The sequence below is a fragment of the Somniosus microcephalus genome, chromosome 7, assembly GCF_052327205.1.
Source record: "Somniosus microcephalus isolate GS21.2 chromosome 7, FLI_Smic_1.0, whole genome shotgun sequence".
NCBI lineage: Eukaryota > Metazoa > Chordata > Chondrichthyes > Squaliformes > Somniosidae > Somniosus > Somniosus microcephalus.
In genome coordinates this window covers 28,141,504-28,163,042 of record NC_140993.1, presented here as the reverse complement: position 1 = coordinate 28,163,042, position 21,539 = coordinate 28,141,504, and the positions used below count along the sequence as shown (strand labels likewise).

Sequence of the window (21,539 nt, the reverse complement as noted above, 5' to 3'; positions counted from 1 at the left end):
ATGTTGCGGTTGGTCTTGAGAGCATGGATGGCATTGCGTTGTGCTCGGGTGACATTCTGGACTGTCTTGTGAGTGCGGCTGATGAATCTGGCGTTGATGCATCTCCTGACAGCTTGAGCATACATGTCAAGCTTAGGGCAGCGACCCTTCGGAGGGGTCCAATTTGACTCTTTCTTCTTCGGTTGCTGCACTGCGGATCCCTCTGTCTGCTGGTCCGGATCATTGATTGTCTCATTGGGTTCGCTGCTGACATCTTGGGATTTGTGGAAGAATTCCCGGAGCCTCATTCTCCTGATGAATTCCTCTGTGTCTGCCGCGAGACCGATGGGGTCCATTTTGGTGGTGGGGCAGAAATTGAGCCCTCGGCTGAGAACTTCAATTTCGTCTGGTTGAAGGGTGTGGTCGGATAGGTTGACGATGGACTTCCCTGTGGTTTCAACCGTTGTACCGGGAGAGGCTTGGTTGCTGCTGCTGGTGATGCCGAGTTTCTCAAGCTTCCTGTTCTTGGTGTGCATGTAGGCAGCGTAGTTCCGTTGCCTCGTCTGTTTGGCGGTATCTCATAGCTGGTCTGCTGTGTCCTGAGCACAGGCTGAGAACATGGACTCCATCTTGGTTTCGAGGTTGCGGCGTCTGCTGTAGAGCTGGTGTATGAGATGGTTGAGGAGTGTGCGAGAGGTACGACGGCAGAGTCTCTCAGCGTAGTCTGTGTTGTAGGTCGACTTGAGTGGGTTCGTGATCTGTAGTCCTTTCGGGATCTTGTCTGCTTTCTTGCATCTCTGTAGAAACTTGATGTCTGTGTCAATATGCGCGATCTTCTTGGAGATCCTCTCCACTTTGAGCCGGCAGTTTGTGGTGTCGACAGTAGCCATGGTGTGGAGATGCCGGTGTTGGACTGGGGTGGACAAATGTAAGAAATCACACAACACCAGGAGAACAGCGATCACGACACCACACAACCCTGCCACAGCAACCTCTGCAAGACATGCCAGATCATCAACACAGATACCATCATCACATGTGAGGACACCACCCACCAGGTACATGGTACATACTCATGTGACTCGGCCAACGTTGTCTACCTCATACGTTGCAGGAAAGGATGCCCCGGAGCATGGTACATCGGCGAGACCATGCAGACACTGTGACAACGGATGAACGGACACCACGCAACAATCGCCAGGCAGGAGTGTTCCCTCCCAGTCGGGGAACACTTCAGCAGTCAAGGACATTCAGCCTCCGATCTTCGGGCAAGCATTCTCCAAGGCGGCCTTCGAGACACACAACAACGCAAAATCATCGAGCAGAAACTGATAGCCAAGTTCCGCACCCATGAGGACGGCCTGAACCGGGATCTTGGGTTCATGTCACGCTACATGTAACCCCACCTGATGTAGGGTCATCCAAACTCGAGTCGTCGTTGGCTTGTTCTCTCTACACAGATGCGGCCGGACCTGCTGTGATTTCCAGCAAAAAAAATGTTTTTTGTCTGTTTTTTTGTTTTTCATACAGACCCCAGCATCTGCAACATTTGACCCCTTGTGACCCCACCTCATTGTTCTTTGATGTAATGTTTTCCTGACTGACCTGTTTGGACACCATTTACACCTTTGATTGCTGTGATTATCTCTCTGCCGAGGTGTGATAAATGGCAGTTAGAAAGATTACCTATAAACATCTGACATTATTCTCTGACTATATAAGCTGTGTTTTTATGCATCTCTCCACTTCACCTGACGAAGGAGCAGCACTCCGAAAGCTTGTGATTTCAAATAAAGTTGTTGGACTATAACCTGGTGTTGTGTGATTTCTTACATTTGTCCACCCCAGTCCAACACCGGCATCTCCACACCATGTCCTTTCAATGTATAAGACCATACACTTATCTGCAGTGAATTTCATCTGCCATAGTTCATGCCCACTTGCAAGAATTGTCCAGGTCCTTTTCTAACTCCTTAGCTGCTTTGTCAGACTCTCGGCTCCTTCAGTTTAGTATCTGCAAACTTGACCAACTTATATTTCTGAATTCAGATCAGTTATGAAGGTTGCTAACAGCAGTGGCCCTTACTGCGAGTTTTACTTGGGTTACCCACTGCCTTTCGGGAAATCTATGAAGTGAGGGATGTCACTTCCTAAAAAAAAATACAGATCAAGGATGGTTGGTCAGGCAGGATCCGCCCCTTCTCAAACTGTGTTGGTTGTCACTTAATAAGCTGTTTTCATACAGACAGCCCTCAGGCTGTTCCTAGAGAGTGATGCAGCACAGCAATGGAAATGTCTCCTCACAACAGGAGTACACAATGAATTTGTTGAAGCCAAAACAACCCATTTGTACACCAGTCATCCAAGACCAGCTAGGTCATCAAGGTTCAATTGCCAAATGGCACCCTCTACCTTAAAAAATATAAATTAAACCAGAGTCCTACCTGGAGTAAAATAGGGGCAGATGCTGGGAATATCTCCTTTTCTTTACAATTCTCATTGGAATGGTTTGGATCCAGCTGTTGACAAAAGTGCTACATGAACGTTCTCCAAGATTTGTCTTTTCCAATTTAATTTTACACCACTTTATGTGCGTAATAATAGAATACTTGACGTAAGAAAACTACTAGGCACTTGGTCTGAGTATTAAACAAAGCTTTAATCAACTGTTTTACAACATGGAGATCTAGTTGTGCCCTTCACTAGTTCCTGTTAAAGAATGTCCTGAGCAAGCTGGGCCCATGCCCGAGTATTTATACTCTCCCTGGACAGCGCCACCAGCAGGCCGCCCAGTATTATTTCATATAAGTCATTTCCATATGAATGACAAGATTCATGTCAATACTATTTGGCATCTACCCCACCAAACTCAAGAGTGTCTTACTTCTTACATCACCCATCTCCCTCATGCACAAAAGCTCGGATCACTAGCCAAACGTCTTTTAACATTTTCAACATGGAGTCGCGGAAAAGATGGGCACGGATTTGTGAGGTGAAAACACGTTCAAGGACATCAGAGAGGAAAAGGAGGTTGGAGATGGGGGAGTAGTTTGCAAGGACAGAGGGGTCAACGGTGGGTTTCTTTGAGGAGGGGGGTGATGATGGCAGGTTTGAAAGAGAACCATTTACAATATCAGCTAGCCTTGGGGGGGCAGGAAGGGAAGATGAGTGGTCAGCAATTTAGTGGAATGGTTGGAAGGAGCAGGAGGTGAGTCTCGTGGACTAAGTGTGATCAGAGAAGATCATAGGAGAGAAACTAGAAGACAACGCTGGGCAGGGGGAGTCTGGGGGTGGTGGTGATTGGCTTGGTAGGCATGGGGGGCTTGGTAGGCAAGAGGAAGCAGCAGAGGCAGCTGAACTGATGGTCTCAGTGACAAAGAAGTCCATGTGCCCTTTGCACGAGGTGAGGAGAGGGGTTTAAGGAGACAACTGGTAGAGGAGAAAAGAAGCCAGGGGACAGGGAGGTTATCTTTGCTTTCCAGGATGATCCTTAAATAGTGCAAGGTTTCGGCAGATGAGAGTGAGGCTAGATAGAGCTTCATCTGGTCCAGCCAAATCTGGTGATTAGATGGCTACACCAGTTGTACACCAAATACGCTGAAGTCTTCACCCCTTGGACTTGAGAGAGAGCAAAGATTGGGGCCAAACCATCGAGAATGACCGGAATGGGAGGGTGTATATTGCTGGGCACAACAGCATCAAAGGTGTAGATGAGGAGCATGAAGAACAAATCAATGGGTGCAGAAGTGTCATGGCTAATGGAGGGCCAAAGCATAGGCAGTTGCAAGTTTGAAACTCCAGTTGTAAGTGCCTTGGAGGAAGGGTTTCCCCCTCCCCCACAAGAGTGGACTCAGAAGGAAGTGGGATTGGAAGAGTGTAGGGGATGTGTGTGGTGAGGGATACAAGAGGTCAGAGCTGATCACAGATGTCTGTGATTGAGTCCACAGGAGTAGCGCGGCCATGGGAAATAGCAAGTTCAAAAGGGTGTCCATGAATATGGGTTATAGGAGAATTTATATGGAGGGAGAGGCAGGAGCACAAAGAATTCAGAGGACAGAGAGTAAAGGAGACATGGAAATTGAAATCGGTTGCTCAATGCAAAGGAGGATGGATATCTCACTAAGAAACTCTCAGTAGAGCTTTCGGATGCTGGTAAACAAAGATTTTAAAGGATAAGTAAGAGGGATGAAACAAAGTTTGGTGCTCGAAGGCGGAGAAGAAAGTTTAGGGATAGGGGGAAAGACTAAGGTGTTGATTTGGTGATAAGGGAGACTGCACAGTTTGGGCAGAACAGGTGGTGGAAAATACAGCCAGGCGGAGAGACCTCAGCAAGGTGCAAGGTGCTAGCTGAAAGTCAAGCTTCAGGAATTAAAAGCGTGGATGGCCAGATCCTTGTTCACGAATGAATCAACATTCTGGAGGGAAATGTGGAGAGGGGCAGTGATTGTTGGCCCTCTGGCAGAGTCCAAGAGGGCAATGGTGGGTGGGGTGAGCGGGACGAGCAGGAGGTTGGTGAAGTTACCACCCAGCAGCCGCACTGGGCTAGAACGTCGGCAAGAGGACACTTGGGGTTGCTACTTGTAAGGTGGTGGTGACGGAGGCCTCGCTGAGCCCGCTGGAGAATGTGAAGAGAGGCACAGTAGCTGTGGACTTATTCACGACAGATTCAGGCCTGGGGTGGAACCATGACAGCAGGAAGGCGGAGGAGGGTAACTGATTGGCGTAGAGATTGGCGGGGGGGGGGGGGGGGAAAGGTGCAAAGTACCTGACAAGGGAGAAAGTAAAGGTGGCACAACTGAGTGACAGGAAGGGGAGGAGACAGGAAAGAAGGGACTGAGAGGGGCCAAGATAACAAAGAGATATAGAAGTAATGTATAGAAGTCGGTGGCTCTTTGGTCTAGGGGTATGATTCTCGCCTTGGGATTTATCCACAGTTGAGCATAGAAGAGGTCCCAGGTTCAAATCGGGGACGAGCCCCACCAGATTTTAGTAGCATTAGCCATGGCTCAGTTGGTAGTACTCTCGCCTTTGAGTCAGAGAGTTGTGGGTTCAAGTCCCACTCCAGTAGACCTGAGTGCAAAATCTAAGCTGGCATTTGAGTGCAGTACTGAGGGAGGGCTGCACTGTCAGAGGTGCTGTCTTTAGGCCCGGCTAGCTCAGTCGGTAGAGCATGAGACTCTTAATCTCAGGGTCGTGGGGTCAAGCCCCACGTTGGGTGGGAGGTTTTAGGCTGGGCCAGTGGCGCAATGGATAACGGGTCTGACTACGGATCAGAAGATTGTAGGTTCGACTCCTACCTGGCTCAAAACTTTAATTCTAACAGGACTAGACAAACTAGATGCAGGAAGGCTGTTCCCGATGGTCGGGGAGTCCAGAACCAGGGGTCACAGTCTAAGGATAAGGGGTAAGCCATTTAGGACAGAGATGAGGAGGAATTTCTTCACCCAGAGAGTGGTGAACCTGTGGAATTCTCTACCACAGAAGGCAGTAGAGGCCAATTCATTAAATATATTCAAGAAGGAGTTGGATATATTTCTTAAGGCTAAAGGGATCAAGGGATATGGGGAGAAAGCAGGGACAGGGTACTGAATTTGGATGATCAGCCATGATCTCATTGAATGGGGGAGCAGGCTCAAGGGGCCGAATGGCCTACTCCTGCTCCTATCTTCTATGTTTCTATGTGATGGGCTCAGGTCCGGAGTAGCAGCCAAAATGCGCACACGATTGGGCACAGAGGGAATTCAGGTAATAGGCATGGTAGAGATTTGGAGATTCATGTCTGGTCATAAAGAGGACAGAGGGGAGACGATATAACCGAGTCCAAAGTTAAAGTGTGTGCTCCTATGATGGCAGTACAAGAAAGGTCATTGCTAAAATGAACTGTGGGTTTTACCCTTTTCCCAGAACAATGTCTGTCTATTATTGTTTGTCAGAATGACCCTAAAAAAACATGATTTCAATGAGGGTGGTAGCAAGACTGAATCTGCTGACTATCTTATGAAGCCGTCTATTGAGAAAGCCTGAGTCAGACCATTTCGCCCCATACGCCGTTGGGTAGGCAGGCATGGCAGGAGGAACCTGAAACAAACTAAATCGGAGCCGAAGAGGCTGTGTGAAGTCTTCTACTCTCATATATCTTGTCATGTCATGTATCCACAAAATAATTCACACTGATATAGCACCTTTAACGTAACATCCCAACGTAACTTCACAGATGGGCCGACAAGACACCGAGCAAGGTACGGGGGGTTAGAGAAGTGCAAATAGGTATAGTCAGAGAAATGAGCTTAAAGGAGGCTTTGGAAAGCAGAGAAAGGTGTAGAGAGAGGGAAGGGGCTGTAGGTTGAGAACGCTAGCGTGAAAGGAGATGGTGGCTGAAACTGATTGGGGGAGGGGGGAAAAGTTGAATATAAAGTACCTGAGACTTAGAACAGTAGAGGCTGTCAGTTGGGACACAGGGCTGAGGGGAATGGGAGAAGGTTAAATAGAAAGGATACAATGAGTCCCATGGTGGATGTGAGCTAGGGCTGGAATTTTGAAATGAACACACTGGGGACATAGGAAGTAAAACAACAACAACAACATGTATTTATATAGCAACTTTAACGTAGTTAAGCGTCCCAAGGTGCTGCACAGGAGTATTTTAAGACAAAAAATTTGACACCGAGCCACATAAGGATAAATTAGGGCAGGTGACCAAAAGCTTGGTCAAAGAGGTAGGTTTTAAGGAGCGTCTTAAAAGGAGGAAAGAGAGGTCGCGAGGCGGAGAGGTTTAGGGAGGGAATTCCAGAGATTAGGGCCTTGGCATCTGAAGGCACGGCCGCCAATGAATGAGCAATTAATATTGGGGATGCTCAGAGGGCAGAATTAGAGGAGCGCAGATATCGCGGGGGGTTGTGGGGCTGAAGGAGATTACAGAGATAGGAAGGGGCGAGGCCATGGAGGGATTTGAAAACAAGGATGAGAATTTTGAAATCGAGGCGCTGCTTAACCGGGAGCCAATGTAGGTCAGCGAGCACAGGGGTGATGGGCGAATGGGATTTGGTGCAAGTTAGGACATGGGCAGCCGAGTTTTGGATGACCTCACATTTACGTAGGGTAGAATGTGGGAGGCCAGCCAGGAGTGCTTTGGAATAGTCAAGTCTAGAGGTAACAAAGGCATGGATGAGGGTTTCAGCAGCGGATGAGCTGAGGCAAGGGCGGAGACGGGCGATGTTACGGAGGTGGAAGTAGGCGGTCTTTGTTATGCTGTGGATATGTGGTCGGAAGCTCATTTCAGGGTCAAATATGACACCAAGGATGCGAACAGTGTGGTTCAGCCTCAGACAGATGTTAGGGAGAGGGATGGAGTCAGTGGCTAGGGAACGGAGTTTGTGGCGGGGACCGAAAACAATGGCTTCGGTCTTCCCAATATTTAATTGGAGAAAATTTTTGCTCATCCAGAACTGTATGTCGGACAAGCAGTCTGACAATTTAGACACCGGGGAGGGGTCGAGAGAAGAGGTAGTGAGGTAGAGCTGGGTGTCGTCAGCGTACATGTGGAAACTGATGCTGTGTTTTCGGATGATGTCGCCAAGGGGCAACATGTAGATGAGAAATAGGAGGGGGCCAAGGATAGATCTTTGGGGGACACCAGAGGTAACAATGCAGGAGCGGGAAGAGAAGCCATTGCAGGTGATTCTCTAGTTACGATTAGATAGATAAGAATGGAATCAGGCGAGTGCAGTCCCACCCAGCTGGACGATGGTGGAGAGGCGTTGGAGAAGGATGGAGTGGTCAACCGTGTCAAAGGCTACAGACAAGTCGAGAAGGACGAGGAGGGATAGTTTACCTTTGTCACAGTCACAAAGGATATCATTTGTGACATTGATGAGAGCCGTTTCGGTACTGTGGCAAGGGCGGAAACCTGATTGGAGGGATTCAAACATGAAGTTGCGGGAAAGATGGGCACGGATTTGGGAGGCAACAACACGTTAAAGGACTTTGGAGAGGAAAGGGAGGTTGGAGATGGGCGGTAGTTTGCAAGGACGGAGGGATCAAGGGTTGGTTTTTTGAGAAGGGGGTAATGATGGCAGATTTGAGGGAGAGGGAGACAGTACCTGAGGAGAGAGAACCATTAACAATATCAGCTAACATGGGAGCCAGAAAAGGAAGTTGGGTGGTCAGCAGTTTGGTGGGAATAGGGTCAAGGGAGCAGGAAGTGGGTCTCATGGACAAGGTGAGCGCAGAGAGGTCATGAGGGGGGATCGGAGAGAAACTGGAGAAAGATGTGAGTCCAGGGCTAGGGCAGGGGGGGACCTTAGAGAAGTTTGGCCCGTGGGCTAGGGGAAGGAAGGGAAGTGGCAGAGGAAGCTGAACGGATGGTCTCAATCTTAGAGACAAAAAAGTCCATGAGCTCCTCACACTTATCGGAGGTGAGGGTGGAGGAGACAGGGGAGAGGGGTTTAAGAAGACGGTTAGCAGTAGAGAATAGGAGCCGGGGTTTATCTTTGCATTCCAGAATGATCCTGGAATAGTGAGAAATTTTGGCAGACGAGAGCAGGGCCCGATAGTGCTTTATGTGGTCCAGCCAGATCTGGCGGTGAATGGCTAAACCAGTTGTCCGCCATATCTGTTCGAGTCAGCGTCCCTTGGACTTAAGGGAGTGAAGATGAGGGCCGTACCAGGGGGAATGGCCAGGGTGAGAGAGGGTAATTGTTTTAGTAGGGACTCGGGCATCAAAGATAGTGGTGGTGAGGGTGTGGTTGAGCAGATCAGTAGCTGCAGAAATATCATGGTGGATGGAGGGCCAGAGGCTGGACAGTTGGGATTTCATAAGTGCAGCTGTAAGAGAGTTGGGAGAGAGTTTTTTCCAGGGGCGGACACAGAAGGAAGTTGGGTTGGGGGCGCGGTGGGGGGAGGGGGTTGCGCGGGGGGGGGGGGGTGGAAGCTGGATGTGGGTGGAGAGTGATATGAGGAAGTGGTCAGAGATGACCGTATCTGCAATTGACACGATGGGAGTAGCGAGGCTACGAGAGATGGGAAGGTCGAGGGTGTGACCGTTAATATGGGTTAGGGAGTTTACATGGAGGGAGAGATTAAGGAAGAATAGGAGGCTAGTGAACTCAGAGGACAGAGAGCATGATGAATTGAGATGGTGGTTGAAATCACCGAGGATGAGAAGTCGTTCGGTGCAGAGGCTGAGGGAGGAGAGCAGTGAAGATATCTCGGTAATTAAATTTTTATGGTACTTGGGTGGAATGTAGAGAACAAGAATTTTAAATGAGAGGTGAGAGGGGTGGAATAAGGTAAGATGCTCAAAGGAGGAGAAACTGCTGGAGGAGCAGGGGGACAGACCAAGGTATGATCTGGTGATCAGAGTCACACCGCCACCACGGCGGTCTGAGCAGGGCAAGTGGTGGAAGGTATAGCCAAACGGGGAGGCTTCATTTAAGGGTAAGGTGTCATCACCCCTCAACCAAGTTTCTGACAGGACCATGATGTCGATGCAGTCATCCACGAAAAGCTCATGGATGGCAAGGGCCTTGTTCGCAAGTGAGCGGACATTCTGGAGGGAGATACAGAGAGGGTCGGTGATGGCTGCCCCACTGCCAGGATCCACAGGGTCAGCGCTGGGGGGGGATGAGTTGGATGGGGAGGAGATTGGCAGGATTAGCCCCCAGTGGGCGCGTTGGGCGGGGAAGTCGTCAAGAGAGTAGGGTGGGACAGTTGGGGTTGCTGCTCGTAAGGCGGCAGCGACGAGTGCCTCGATGGGCCCTTCGTAGGATGCCAAGAGAGGCACAGAGGGAAGCTGTGGGCTTATCAAAGAGAGAGTCAAGCCGGGGACGGCGGCAGGAGAGTAGGAAGGTCGAAGAGTAATGAAAGATTGGGGTAGGGGTTTGGGAGGGCAGAGTATCCGAGAGAGGAGAGATGAAAGGAGGCATGACGACAGAAGAGTGTGGTCAGTGTTGAGTCTGTGTTTCCAAATGTAGTTATGCTGAATAACTGGACACAGACTACAGAAATAATTAAATAGGTCTTTAGTAATTGAGGGTCAGGGCTGAACTGGAATACACTTTGCTCCACAGGGTTTATATACCGGTGTGGTCACCACCGGTACTACAATGTACAGGAGCCATCAAAAAGTAGTCCATCACCTTAAGGTATCCTCTTAAGGTGGTACAGGTTACATACACTACAATTCCTCCCCTTTTAGCTTAACAGTGTACACCCCAATTTAAACATTACATGGATAACATATATACAACTTTCACACAAAACTGTTCAAAGATTCAGTCTCTGAGGAGGCCTCCTGATCCGGGCCGGATAACGCCTTTCAGGGGTCTCTGGTTCTCGTTGCTGGGGTGACTCATCCATTTGATCTCCTATGGATTGAACATCATCATGTACGTTCGAGTCCGAGGTAGATGCTACAGGCTCAATAACTTCTTCAACTGGTGTCTCTGCCGTAGACATGGGGTCGACCCTTGTTCTCGATTCCACAAGTTGGTCAGCATGACGTCGTATTATGTTCTCTCCAACGTCTACCGTGTACATCAAGGGTCCTTGTCGGGCACGAATTGTTCCGGATTGCCATTTATCATTCCTATAGTCCCTGGCCAACACTGGTTGTCCTATTTCGAAACTCCGAGTGGCCTTGTTATTTACGTGCTGGAATTGCGTGTTTTCAACGTCCCTACGCACATTGGGTTTTAACAAATCCAACCGGGACCGCAACCTCCTGTTATAGAACATTATGGCAGGGCTTTGATTTGTCACTGCATGCGTGGCGTTTCGATATGCCATCAGGAAATTGTCCACCTTGTGTTGTAGTGGAATATGGTCTTCGCTCATGGCCTTTATCGCCTTTTTGAACGTTTGTACAAATCTCTCAGCCAACCCATTTGTAGCCGGATGATATGGGGCAGATGTATAGTGTTTCACCCCATTCTTTTTCATGAATTTCTGGAATTCTTCTGACACGAACTGTGGTCCGTTGTCTGAACATATTTGTTCCGGCAACCCATTCCTTGCAAATATGGTTCTTAGAACTGCGATCGTCTTTTCAGAGGTAGTGGTCGACATCTTAATCACTTCTGGCCATTTAGAATGTGCGTCTACTGCTATCAAAAACATGGAATCCATGAATGGACCTGCAAAGTCGATATGCACACGTTGCCATGGGGTTGAAGGCCATTCCCACGGATGCAGCGGTGCAATTGAAGGTGCGTTTTGAACTTTTTGGCACCCTGAGCAGCTTTTAGTCAGATCTCTATTTGTTTGTCGATACCTGGCCACCACACATAAGCCCTAGCAAGGCTTTTCATCTTGACTCCCCCCAGATGACCTTCATGCAATTCCTTCAGAACTCTCTCCCTTAATTTAGGAGGAACAATCACCCTTGTTCCATACATCAATGTTCCTTGACAGACGGACAGCTGTTCTCGTCTGGCTGAGAATGCTGGTAACAGTGGGTCGCCATGTGCTGGCCATCCCTTCACTGTCAAATCGTAGACCCGAGACAGTGTCGGGTCGTTTCGGGTCTCTCTCTCAATACCCGCATTGGTGACTGGTAAGCATTCGATGATGGTCGAGTGAAATATCTCGACAGGGTCAACTGCCGGTGCCTCTTCCGCTGTAGGTAGTGGCAGGCGCGACAGCCCATCAGCATTACCATGTTCCTTTGTACCTTTGAATTCGATATCATATTGATGTGCCCCTAGGAAAAGGGACCATCTCTGAAGCCTCTGCGCCGTCATAACCGGAACACCCTTCTTAGGGTTAAAAATGGAAACCAACGGCTGGTGATCTGTCAGCAGCGTAAACTTTTGGCCTTGCAGGTAATGGTTAAATTTCTTAACTCCCCACACGAGGCTGAGAGCCTCCCTATCTATCTGAGCATAGTTGCGCTCTGCGGAGGTCAATGATCTGGATGCGAACGCGACTGGCCTTTCCAAGCCATTTGGAAACTTATGTGAGAGCACTGCCCCGATACCATATGGAGAAGCATCACAAGCTAAGCGAATAGGCAGCGTTGGGTTAAAGTGAGCCAACACTTCCTTAGAGGTGATCAGTGCCTTGCTTTTTTGAAAAGCCCGCTTACAATCATCGCTCCACTTCCATGGTATTCCCATTTGCAAAAGAGTGTTCAGCGGGTGTAACACCGTGGATAAATTTGGAAGAAACTTGTGGTAATAGTTAACTAACCCAAGGAACGACCTCAACTGGGATACATTTTCCGGAGCGGGAGCTTTCACAACAGTTTCGATCTTGTCAGGTGACTTATGGAGCCCCTCCTGGTCAATGATGTGGCCGCAGTACGAGATTCGCTTTTGAAAGAACTCACATTTCTGACGATTAACTCTGAGCCCATATTCTTTCAATCTGGTGAGCACCTGCTCCAAATTCGCGAGGTGATCCTTATCTTCATCTCCTGTAATCAGAATGTCGTCCAGGTAGCATTGTGTGCCTGGAATTCCCTGCAATACCTGCTCCATGGCCCTTTGCCAAATCGCTGGAGCCGATGCCACTCCAAAAACCAGTCTATTATACCGATATAAGCCCTTATGTGTGTTGATCGTGAGATACTGGCGTGACGCTTCATCAACTTCCATCTGTAGGTACGCCTGCACCAGGTCTATCTTGGTGAAGTGTTTCCCGCCAGACAACGAAGCGAAGATATCTTCAATCCGCGGAAGCGGATATTGCACCGTGTGAAGAACCAGATTAACAGTGATCTTGAAATCGCCACAGATGCGAACCTTCCCAGGTTCCCCCGGCTTGTTGCTCAACGAACGCTTCATGACAGGAACAATGGGTGTGGCCCATTTGCTCCAGTCCACCTTTGACAGTACTCCTGAACGTTCTAGCCCTTCCAGCTCTGCTTCCACAGCAGGTCGTATTGCATAAGGTACCGGTCTGGCTTTGAAAAATTTTGGGTTTGCATGTTCTTCAACCTTGATGTTTGCCGTAATTCCTTTCAGTGTTCCCAGTCCCTGTTGGAACACCTCCTTAGCATCGTCCAATATTTTGGACAGTCGTTTAGGTTTGACGTCGTCCTCTTTACAGGAATCTACAGTCAGTGCTTGTATGGAATGCCAGTCCACATTTATTCTCCGGATCCATTCCCGTTCCAGTAGTGGCGGACCTCCATCAGGTAACACATACAAGTCCATTTTCTGACTTTCTTTACCATTGTAGACCACATTTACTTTTATCTTTCCTTTGGGGTATACTATTTGCCCCGTGTATGTTTTCAATACAATCTCCGTATCCCTCAGGGGAATGTGCGAGAATAACCTTTTGTAATCTTGCTTATTCATGACCGTTAATGCCGATCCAGTGTCCAATTCCATCTTCACTTGGACTCCTGCTATCCGAAGCATGACCCAGATAGTTTGGTGGTCTGCTGTGTTACCCACATTATGTATTTTTAGACAACCCAGTTCCTTACTGCTGGAGTCTGAATCCATCTTCTGTTCATCCGAACTGTTCTCTGTCACCTTGTGTACTTTTTTGTACTTCTCCTGCGGCGACTTTTTGCTGCTGGTCTTCTTTCCTGACCGGCATACTCTCGCTATGTGACCAAGTTTGCCACATTGCCTGCATTCTTTATCTTTGAACCAGCACTGGTTCTGGTCATGCATTGTCCTTCCGCGACGATAGCACTTTACTGCGCCCAATGCCATTTCATTGGTGCTGAATTCCAATGGCCTTTGCTGTATCTCTGCAGCACCTCGTGCTGCTGCCTTGTGCGATGCTGCAATGCTGAAAGCTTTGTCCAGCGTAAGATGCTTTTCCTCTAGCAGTCGCTTCTGGGTTCCTTCCCTTAGGAGCCCACACACAAACTTATCTCTCAGTGCGTCTGCTAGTCCTGTACCGAACTGACAGTACTTTGATAACTTGCGCAGTTCGATTAAGAATTCAGCGTTGCTTTCCTCTTTAAGTTGAATTCTTTTGTAGAATTTAAATCGTTCCGCTATCAGCAGCGGCGTGGGGTTTAAATGCTCTTGCAGGATAGTAACAATATCCGCGAAACTCTTTCCTACCGGTTTATCTGGTGTTACAAGGTTCCTTAATAACCCGTACGTCTTCGCACCCATCGAGTTTAATAGGGTTAGTACTTTCTTATCCTCCGGTACCTCATTCGTTGTACAGTAAACTTCGACGCGTTCCACATAAGTGGCCCAATCTTCCACATCGCTATCAAAAGCAGTGATGTTACCCGTTTTTGGCATCCTTGTTGAGTTTCCTTTCCTTCGGATATGATTATTATTTTATTTTATTTATTTCAAAATGGCGGCTTCCCGCGCTTGGCGGCTTTTCCCGCGCTTGTCTTCTTCCCCCGCCGACTCAAAATGGCGATTACCACGCTGTTGCCGTTCTCGCCTCCCAGCGGCCCTTTATTTTCCCCTACGCTGCTGCTCTTGTTCCCCGCCGCTCCCGCGGTCCTTGTGGACATAAACGCTTTTCTGGCTGCTGCGCGTCTCTGCCCCGATTGCAGTCCGGCCCCTGACACCGGCTGCGGTCGTGTTCTCTGCCCTTTTCGTCGTTTCCCTCCCCTTCTCTTACTGACAACTCGGCCGACATCCCCCCCGTGCCGCTCGATCGGGCTTACCCGCCGCTGTCGTCGAAGGGATGTTCACTGATGTTTGACTTCGTGGCCAGAAACCAACCCGGGTTCCCGATTGCCTCCCGTGCTATGCAGTGCCCAGCAGGATGTTGAGGGCGGATGTCCTTGATTGACGCCCGTTTCAGAGGCGAAGCTTCCTTTGATGCAACTGCCGCTAGGTAAGATCAGACTCGTCGCCACTGTTGAGTCTGTGTTTCCAAATGTAGTTATGCTGAATAACTGGACACAGACTACAGAAATAATTAAATAGGTCTTTAGTAATTGAGGGTCAGGGCTGAACTGGAATACTCTTTGCTCCACAGGGTTTATATACCGGTGTGGTCACCACCGGTACTACAATGTACAGGAGCCATCAAAAAGTAGTCCATCACCTTAAGGTATCCTCTTAAGGTGGTACAGGTTACATACACTACAGTCAGGGAGGGATAGAGAGAAAAGGAAAATAGGAGGAAAAAGTGGAATGGCTCGGGTCTGGAGAGGCAGCCAAAGTACACACGCGAATGGACACGGGAAATGCTCAGATTGCATAGGCCTGTTTAAATGTAATAATTAATGGAATACATATTTCCTGGTAGCAGGGAATAGGTTGGGGACAATAGTAGGGAGACCAGGGTCAAAGTCAGAGGTCCCATGGAAGGACAAAGCCAGCGTAAGCAGGATGGGGCCGGTACGGAGCATCGACGAACCGCTGTCCAAAGCGGGGGAGTGAAGTCCAGAGGCTATTTGAAGGGTAGGGAGTTTGAGGATGGAGGTTGTTGCCGTCGGAATGAGAGTCGGTAGCGTTGCAGAAAGATGATGGTGAAATTGACGCAAGTTGGAGGTCACCGTAGATCAAAGCGGCGGAGAAAAGGTAAAACCATAAACCAGTGGCCAGCAAAGCTGAAAACCGGTAGAACGAGTCACCGGACAGCAAGTGGAGCTCCTACCTACAAACCAGCAGAGCGGAGAAACCACTAGAACCAATTCAGCAGAGACCCAGCCAGAAGTTTAAAGGTAAAAATCTTTTTGCAGCAGAAATAGAGACATTACCATCTCCTCTCGCCTTGAATATCTCTTAATGTCTCTCAATGTCTCTTAACCTCTCCTGCTTTCTATCCTATCACAGGCCTTCCCTTTTGTTCTTTCATCCCCTCACCCTTTCCCAGCTCCTACACTTGCTTAAAAATCTGTTCCATTTCCTGCTTTTTTCCAGTTCTAACGAAAGGTCATCGACCTGAAACGTTAACTCTGTTTCTCTCTTCACAGATGCTGCCTGACCTGCTGAGTTTCTCCAGCATGTTCTGTTTTTATTATATTAGAGACACAGCAGTTAAGTCTTACAGTGTAAAAACAGAGAATGCTGAAAATACTCAGCAGGTCAGGCAGCATCTGTGGAGAGAGAAACAGAGTTAACGTTTCAGGTCGATGACCCTTCATCAGAAAGGATAGGGGGAGTCCTGGTGGCAACTGGATGTGTGATTTGAAGCCCAACTCAGCTTAAGCAGGACACTCACTACCCACGATAGCAAAATACTGCGGATGCTGGAAATCTGAAATAACAGAAAATGCTGGAAAAACTCAGTGGGCCAGGCAACATCAGTGGAGAGAGAAACAGAGTTAACTCACTGCTCACTACTGGGTTCAGCCGAAGTGAGGAGCCCAAAAGGAAGAAATTGGGCCGAATATATGGAATTTCTGTCAAGAATCAAAGATTGGCAGGCAAAATGGTAGTGGAACAATGAGCTGCCGTTAAAGAGGAAATAGTTCGGGTACAGTCACGGTACATTCCGACGAGGGGAAAAGGTAGGGCAACTAAAGTCGGAGCTCCCTGGATGATGAAACAGATAGAGAATATGATGAAGCAGTAAAAGAGCGCATATGACAGATATCAGGTTGCAAATACATCTGAGAATCAGACTATATATAGAAAAAGAGAATAAGAGGGGCAAAGAGAGGGTATGAGAATAGAATGACAGCCAACATAAAAAGGTAATCCAAAAGTCTTCTATAGGCATATAAATAGTAAAAAGTTGGTAAGAGGAAGGGTGGGGCCGATTAGGGACCAAAAAGGAGACCTACGCATGGAGGCAGAGGGTATGGCTGAGGTACTAAATGAGTACTTTGCATCTGTCTTCACCAAGGAAGAGGATGCTGCCATAGACATAGTGAAAGAGGAGGTAGTGGAGACACTGGATAGTATAAAAATTGATAGAGGTGTTAGAAAGGCTGGCTGTACTTAAAATAGATAAGTCACCAGGACCAGATGGGATGCATCCTAGGATGCTGAGGGAATTGAGGGCAGAAATTGCAGAGGTACTGGCCATAATCTTCCAATCCTCCATAGATACGGGGGGTGGGGGGGGGGGGGGTGCCAGAGGACTGGAGAATTGCAAATGTTACACCATTGTTCAAAAAAGAATGTAAAGATAAACCCAGCAACTACAGACCAGCCAGTTTAACCTCAGTAGTGGGGAAGCTTTTAGAAACAGTAATCAGGGACAAAATTAACAGTCACTTGGACAAGTATGAATTAATTAAGAAAAGCCAGCACGAATTTGTTAAAGACAAATCATGTTTAACTAGCTTGATTTGAGTTTTTTGATGACATCACAGAGAGGGTTGATGAGGGCAATGCAGTTCACGAGCTGTAAATGAACTTCCAAAAGGCGTTTGATAACGTGCCACATAATAGGCTTGCCAGCAAAGTTGAAGCCCATGGAATAAAAGGGACAGTAGCAGCATGGATATGAAATTGGCTAAGTGACAGAAAACAGAGAGTAGTGGTGAACGGTTGTTTTTCAGACTGGAGGAAGGTACACAGTGGTGTTCCCCAGGGGTCGGTACTAGGACCACTGCTTTTCTTGATATATATTAATGACTTGGACGTGGGTGTACGGGCACAATTTCAAAATTTGCAGATGACACAAAACTTGGAAATATAGTGAACAGTGAGGAGGAAGGAGGATAGTGATAGACTTCAGGAAGACATAAACAGGCTGGTGAAATGGGCGGACACGTGGCAGATGAAATTTAACGCACAAAAGTGTGAAGTGATACATTTTGGTAGAAAGAATGAGAGGCAATATAAACTAAAGGGTACAATTCTAAAGGGGGTGCACTAACAGAGAGACCTGGGGGTATATGTGCACAAATCGTTGAAGGTGGCAGGGCAGGTTGAGAAAGCGGTTAAAAAGGCATACGGGATCCTGGGCTTCATAAATAGAGGGATAGAGTACAAAAGTGTGGAAATTATGATGAAACTTTATAAAACACTGGTTCGCCCCATTTCGAGTATTGTGTCCAATTCTGGGCACCGCACTTTAGGAAGGATGTGAAGGCCTTAGAGAGGGTGCAGAAAAGATTTACGAGAATGATTCCAGGAATGAGGGACTTCAGTTACGTGGTTAGACTAGAGAAGCTGAGGTTCTTCTCCTTGGAGCAGAGAAGATTGAGAGGAGATTTGATCGAGGTGTTCAAAATCATGAGGGGTCTAGGCAGAGTAGATAGAGAGAAACTGTTCCCATTGGTGGAAGGGTCGAGAACCAGAGGACACAGATTTCAGGTGATTGGCAAAAGAACCAAAGGCGACATGAGGAAAAACTTTTTACGCAGCGAGTGGTTAAGATCTGGAATGCACTGCCTGAAAGGGTGGTCGATTCAGACTCAATCTTAATCTTTCAAAAGGGGGTTGGATAAGTATCTGAAGGAAAAAAATTTGCAGGGCTACAGGGCAAGGGGCGGGTGGGGGGGGGCAGTGGGACCAGCTGAGAGTCGGCACGAGATTGACGGACTGAATGGCCTTCTTCCGTGCTGTAACCATTCTTTGATTCCAGGTGTTGGATATATTTCTTAAGGCTAAAGGGACGAAGGGATATGGGGAGAACGCAGGGACAGGGTACTGAATTTGAATGATCAGCCATGATCTCATTGAATGGCTGAGCAGGCTCGAGGGGCCGAATGGCCTACTCCTGCTCCTATCTTCTATGTTTCTACGATTGCTTTGGTCTTCCTTATGTTTATTTGGAGGAAGTTGTGACTTATCCGTGACTTTACGTCAGACAAGCAATCAGACAGCACGGAGACAATCGTAGAGTTGAAGGTAGCGGCGAAGCGGCAAAGCTAGAGGTCACTGACCAACATTCGCAACTTGACCCCATGCTTATGGATAATATCACCAAGGGGCAGCATGTATGAGAAATCTGAGGGAGCAGGGACAGAGTATGGGGCATGCCAGAGCTGACCGTGTGGGAATGGAAGATGCAGCCATCGAAGATCTGTTGGCTACACTGGGAGGTGCAAAAAGTGGACCAGCAAGGAAAGGCGAGGAGACGGTTAACTGTATCGAAGGTAATAGAGAGCTCAAGGAGAGATGAAGCATCGCAGTCACAATTAGACAAGATATCGGTGGCATTTTGACCAGATAAGAAAATAATCTGAGCTTTTATTTGAACTAAACATTTTTTTATAATTTTTTTAATACATGTTACTGCCACAAATCAGTGAACTGAATCAATTGCATCACTGTCAATGTTTATATCAAATATTTAATACTTACGACAAGGCTAGAATGGAAAGTAAATGGTATACTGATTGCTATTATTACATATTAGAATCTTACAGCACAGAAGGAGGTCATTCGGCCCATCGTGCCTGTGCTGGCTCTTTGGGCGAGCTGTCCAATCAGCCCTACTCCCCCTGCTCTTTCCCCTTGGCCAATATTTAGCTCTCAATCAACATAACAAAAACAGGTTATCTGGTCATTATCGCATTGCTGTTTGTGGGATCTTGCTGTGCGCAAAATGGCTGCCATGTTTCCCACCTTACAACAGTGACTACACTTCAAAAAGTACTCCCTTGGCTGTAAAGCACTTTGAGACGTTCAGTTGTCGTGAAAGGTGCTATAGAAATGCAAGTCTTTCTTTTTTCTTTTCATAGCCCTGCACATTTTTCCTTTTCAAGTTTTTATCCAATTCCCTTTTGAAAGTTGTTTTTGAATCTGCTTCCGCCACCTTTTCAGACAGTGCGTTCCAGATCATATCAACTTGTTTTTTTAAAAATAAATAATTTTAACTGTGTATTCTTTGGAATTAGTCCCAGCAGTTCTGCAAATGGTGTTAACTTACCTGGCGGGAGCAATTTAATGCCAAGGAGAGTTGAAGAAGATCATTTTCTACTTTCTTGCAGATGGAACAGCCATCCCCTTGCAAAGCAACGCTGTTCACCAGAACGAAACTGCGAACACAAAACAGCAGCATAACTCTTCCGTCCATCTGCATTTTTAATGGGTAATTTTCCTCAAACATTTAACAAAGTACGCTGGAGGGTGGAACACTGGGCCTGCTCTGATCCCAGCTCAAGTAATCTCTATTCTATCCCCCGCAAAGAAAACCCTTAATGGCAACCTCACACCATCTCCCACTGTACCAGGGGGATTCTTCCATTGCTCCACCAGCTGGTTTAATATAGATCCTGCCACGTCCATTAGAACTGATTAAAACTGCCTAAACATACTTTACTTTACTTTAAGCGCTTTATTAAACATCAAAGATGTGATATTATCATTCAACAGTTTACCTTTTGTGCATCCATTTCGAATAGAATCATTGAATGATACAGCACAGGGGGCCATGCTTGTGCCGGCTCTTTCGCAGAGATATCCAATTACTCCCACTGCCCCTGCTCTTTCCCCATAGCCCTGTAAATTTTTCCATTCTAGTATTTATCCAGTTCCCTTTTGAAAGTTATTATTGAATCTGCTTCCACCTTTCTGGCAGTGCATTACAGATTGTAACAACACGCTACGTAACTTATTTTTAAATAAATAGTTTAAACTTGTGTATTAACTTGTGGATAAATGCGAGGTTATCCACTTCGGTGGCAAAAACAGGAAGACTGATTATTATCTGAACGGCAATAGATTGGGAAAAGGGGAAGTGCAACGAGACCTGGGTGTCCTTGTGCACTAGTCGCTGAAGGTAAGCATGCAGGTGCAGCAGGCGGTTAAGAAGGCAAATGGTATCTTGGCCTTCATAGCGAGAGGATTCGAGTACAGGAACAAGGATGTCTTGCTGCAGTTGTACAGGGCCTTGGTGAGACCACACCTTGAGTATTGTGTGCAGTTTTGGTCGCCTTATCTGAGGAAGGATGTTCTTGCCATGGGGTGGGTGCAGCGAAGATTCACCAGACTGATACCTGGGATGGCAGGAATGACGTATGAGGAGAGATTGGGTCGATTGGGCTTATACTCACTGGAGTTTAGAAGAATGAGAGGGGATCTCATTGAAACATAAAATTCTAACAGGACTAGACAGACTGGATGCAGGAAGGATGTTCCCGATGGCCGGGGAGTCCAGAACCAGGGGTCACAGTCTAAGGATAAGGAGTAAGCCATTTAGGACAGAGATGAGGAGGAATTTCTTCACCCAGAGAGTGGTGAACCTGTGGAATTCTCTACCACAGAAGGCAGTGGAGGTCAGTTCATTAAATATATTCAAGAAGGAGTTGGATATATTTCTTACGGCTAAAGGGATCAAGGGATATGGGGAGAAGGCAGGGACAGGGTACTGAATTTGGATGATCAGCCATGATCTCATTGAATGGTGGAGCAGGCTCGAGGGGCCGAATGGCCACTCCTGCTCCTATCTTCTATGGGACAAAAAGCGGGGGGGGGGTGGGACTGAGCACGACTGCTTTTTCAGGCACGTGGGCCGAATGACCTCCTTCTGTGCTGTAAGTTTCTATGATCCTATGAACGGATCGTTGTTGCATCAGTTTGAAGTACAGGTTGAGCGTCCCAAATCCGGACTTCCAGAATCCAGACTCCGGGTCAATTGGTGGCAGGGGGTCCGGAATCCGTAAAGTGTTCCAGAATCCGGACACCCTGAGGGAGGCTTACCAAACACCGGAATTAGCCGGACTCGGCGCGTGTTTCTGATGTCTGAAGTCCGGAAATATCGCAACCTGGGCTCGG

General features: G+C 47.6%; 1 protein-coding gene and 1 non-coding gene across 3 annotated transcripts in view; one reads left to right on the top strand and one right to left on the bottom strand.

The window, feature by feature from the left end:
• Positions 1-21,539, bottom strand: part of mppe1 (metallophosphoesterase 1) — a 107,353-nt gene that overhangs the window by 37,694 nt on the left and 48,120 nt on the right. Inside the window, exons 5-6 of one of the 2 annotated variants that reach the window (XM_085992350.1) lie at positions 19,693-19,801; positions 2,424-2,498 (exon numbers count right to left, since the gene is read on the bottom strand). In XM_085992350.1, the coding sequence (XP_085848476.1) occupies positions 2,424-2,498; positions 19,693-19,801 (184 nt within the window). The remainder of the gene's footprint in view (positions 1-2,423; positions 2,499-19,692; positions 19,802-21,539) is intronic. The other variant, XM_085992351.1, reaches the window with a different exon arrangement.
• Positions 5,125-5,197, top strand: trnak-cuu (transfer RNA lysine (anticodon CUU)). The gene has a single exon. It is a non-coding gene; the product is annotated as a tRNA-Lys (tRNA).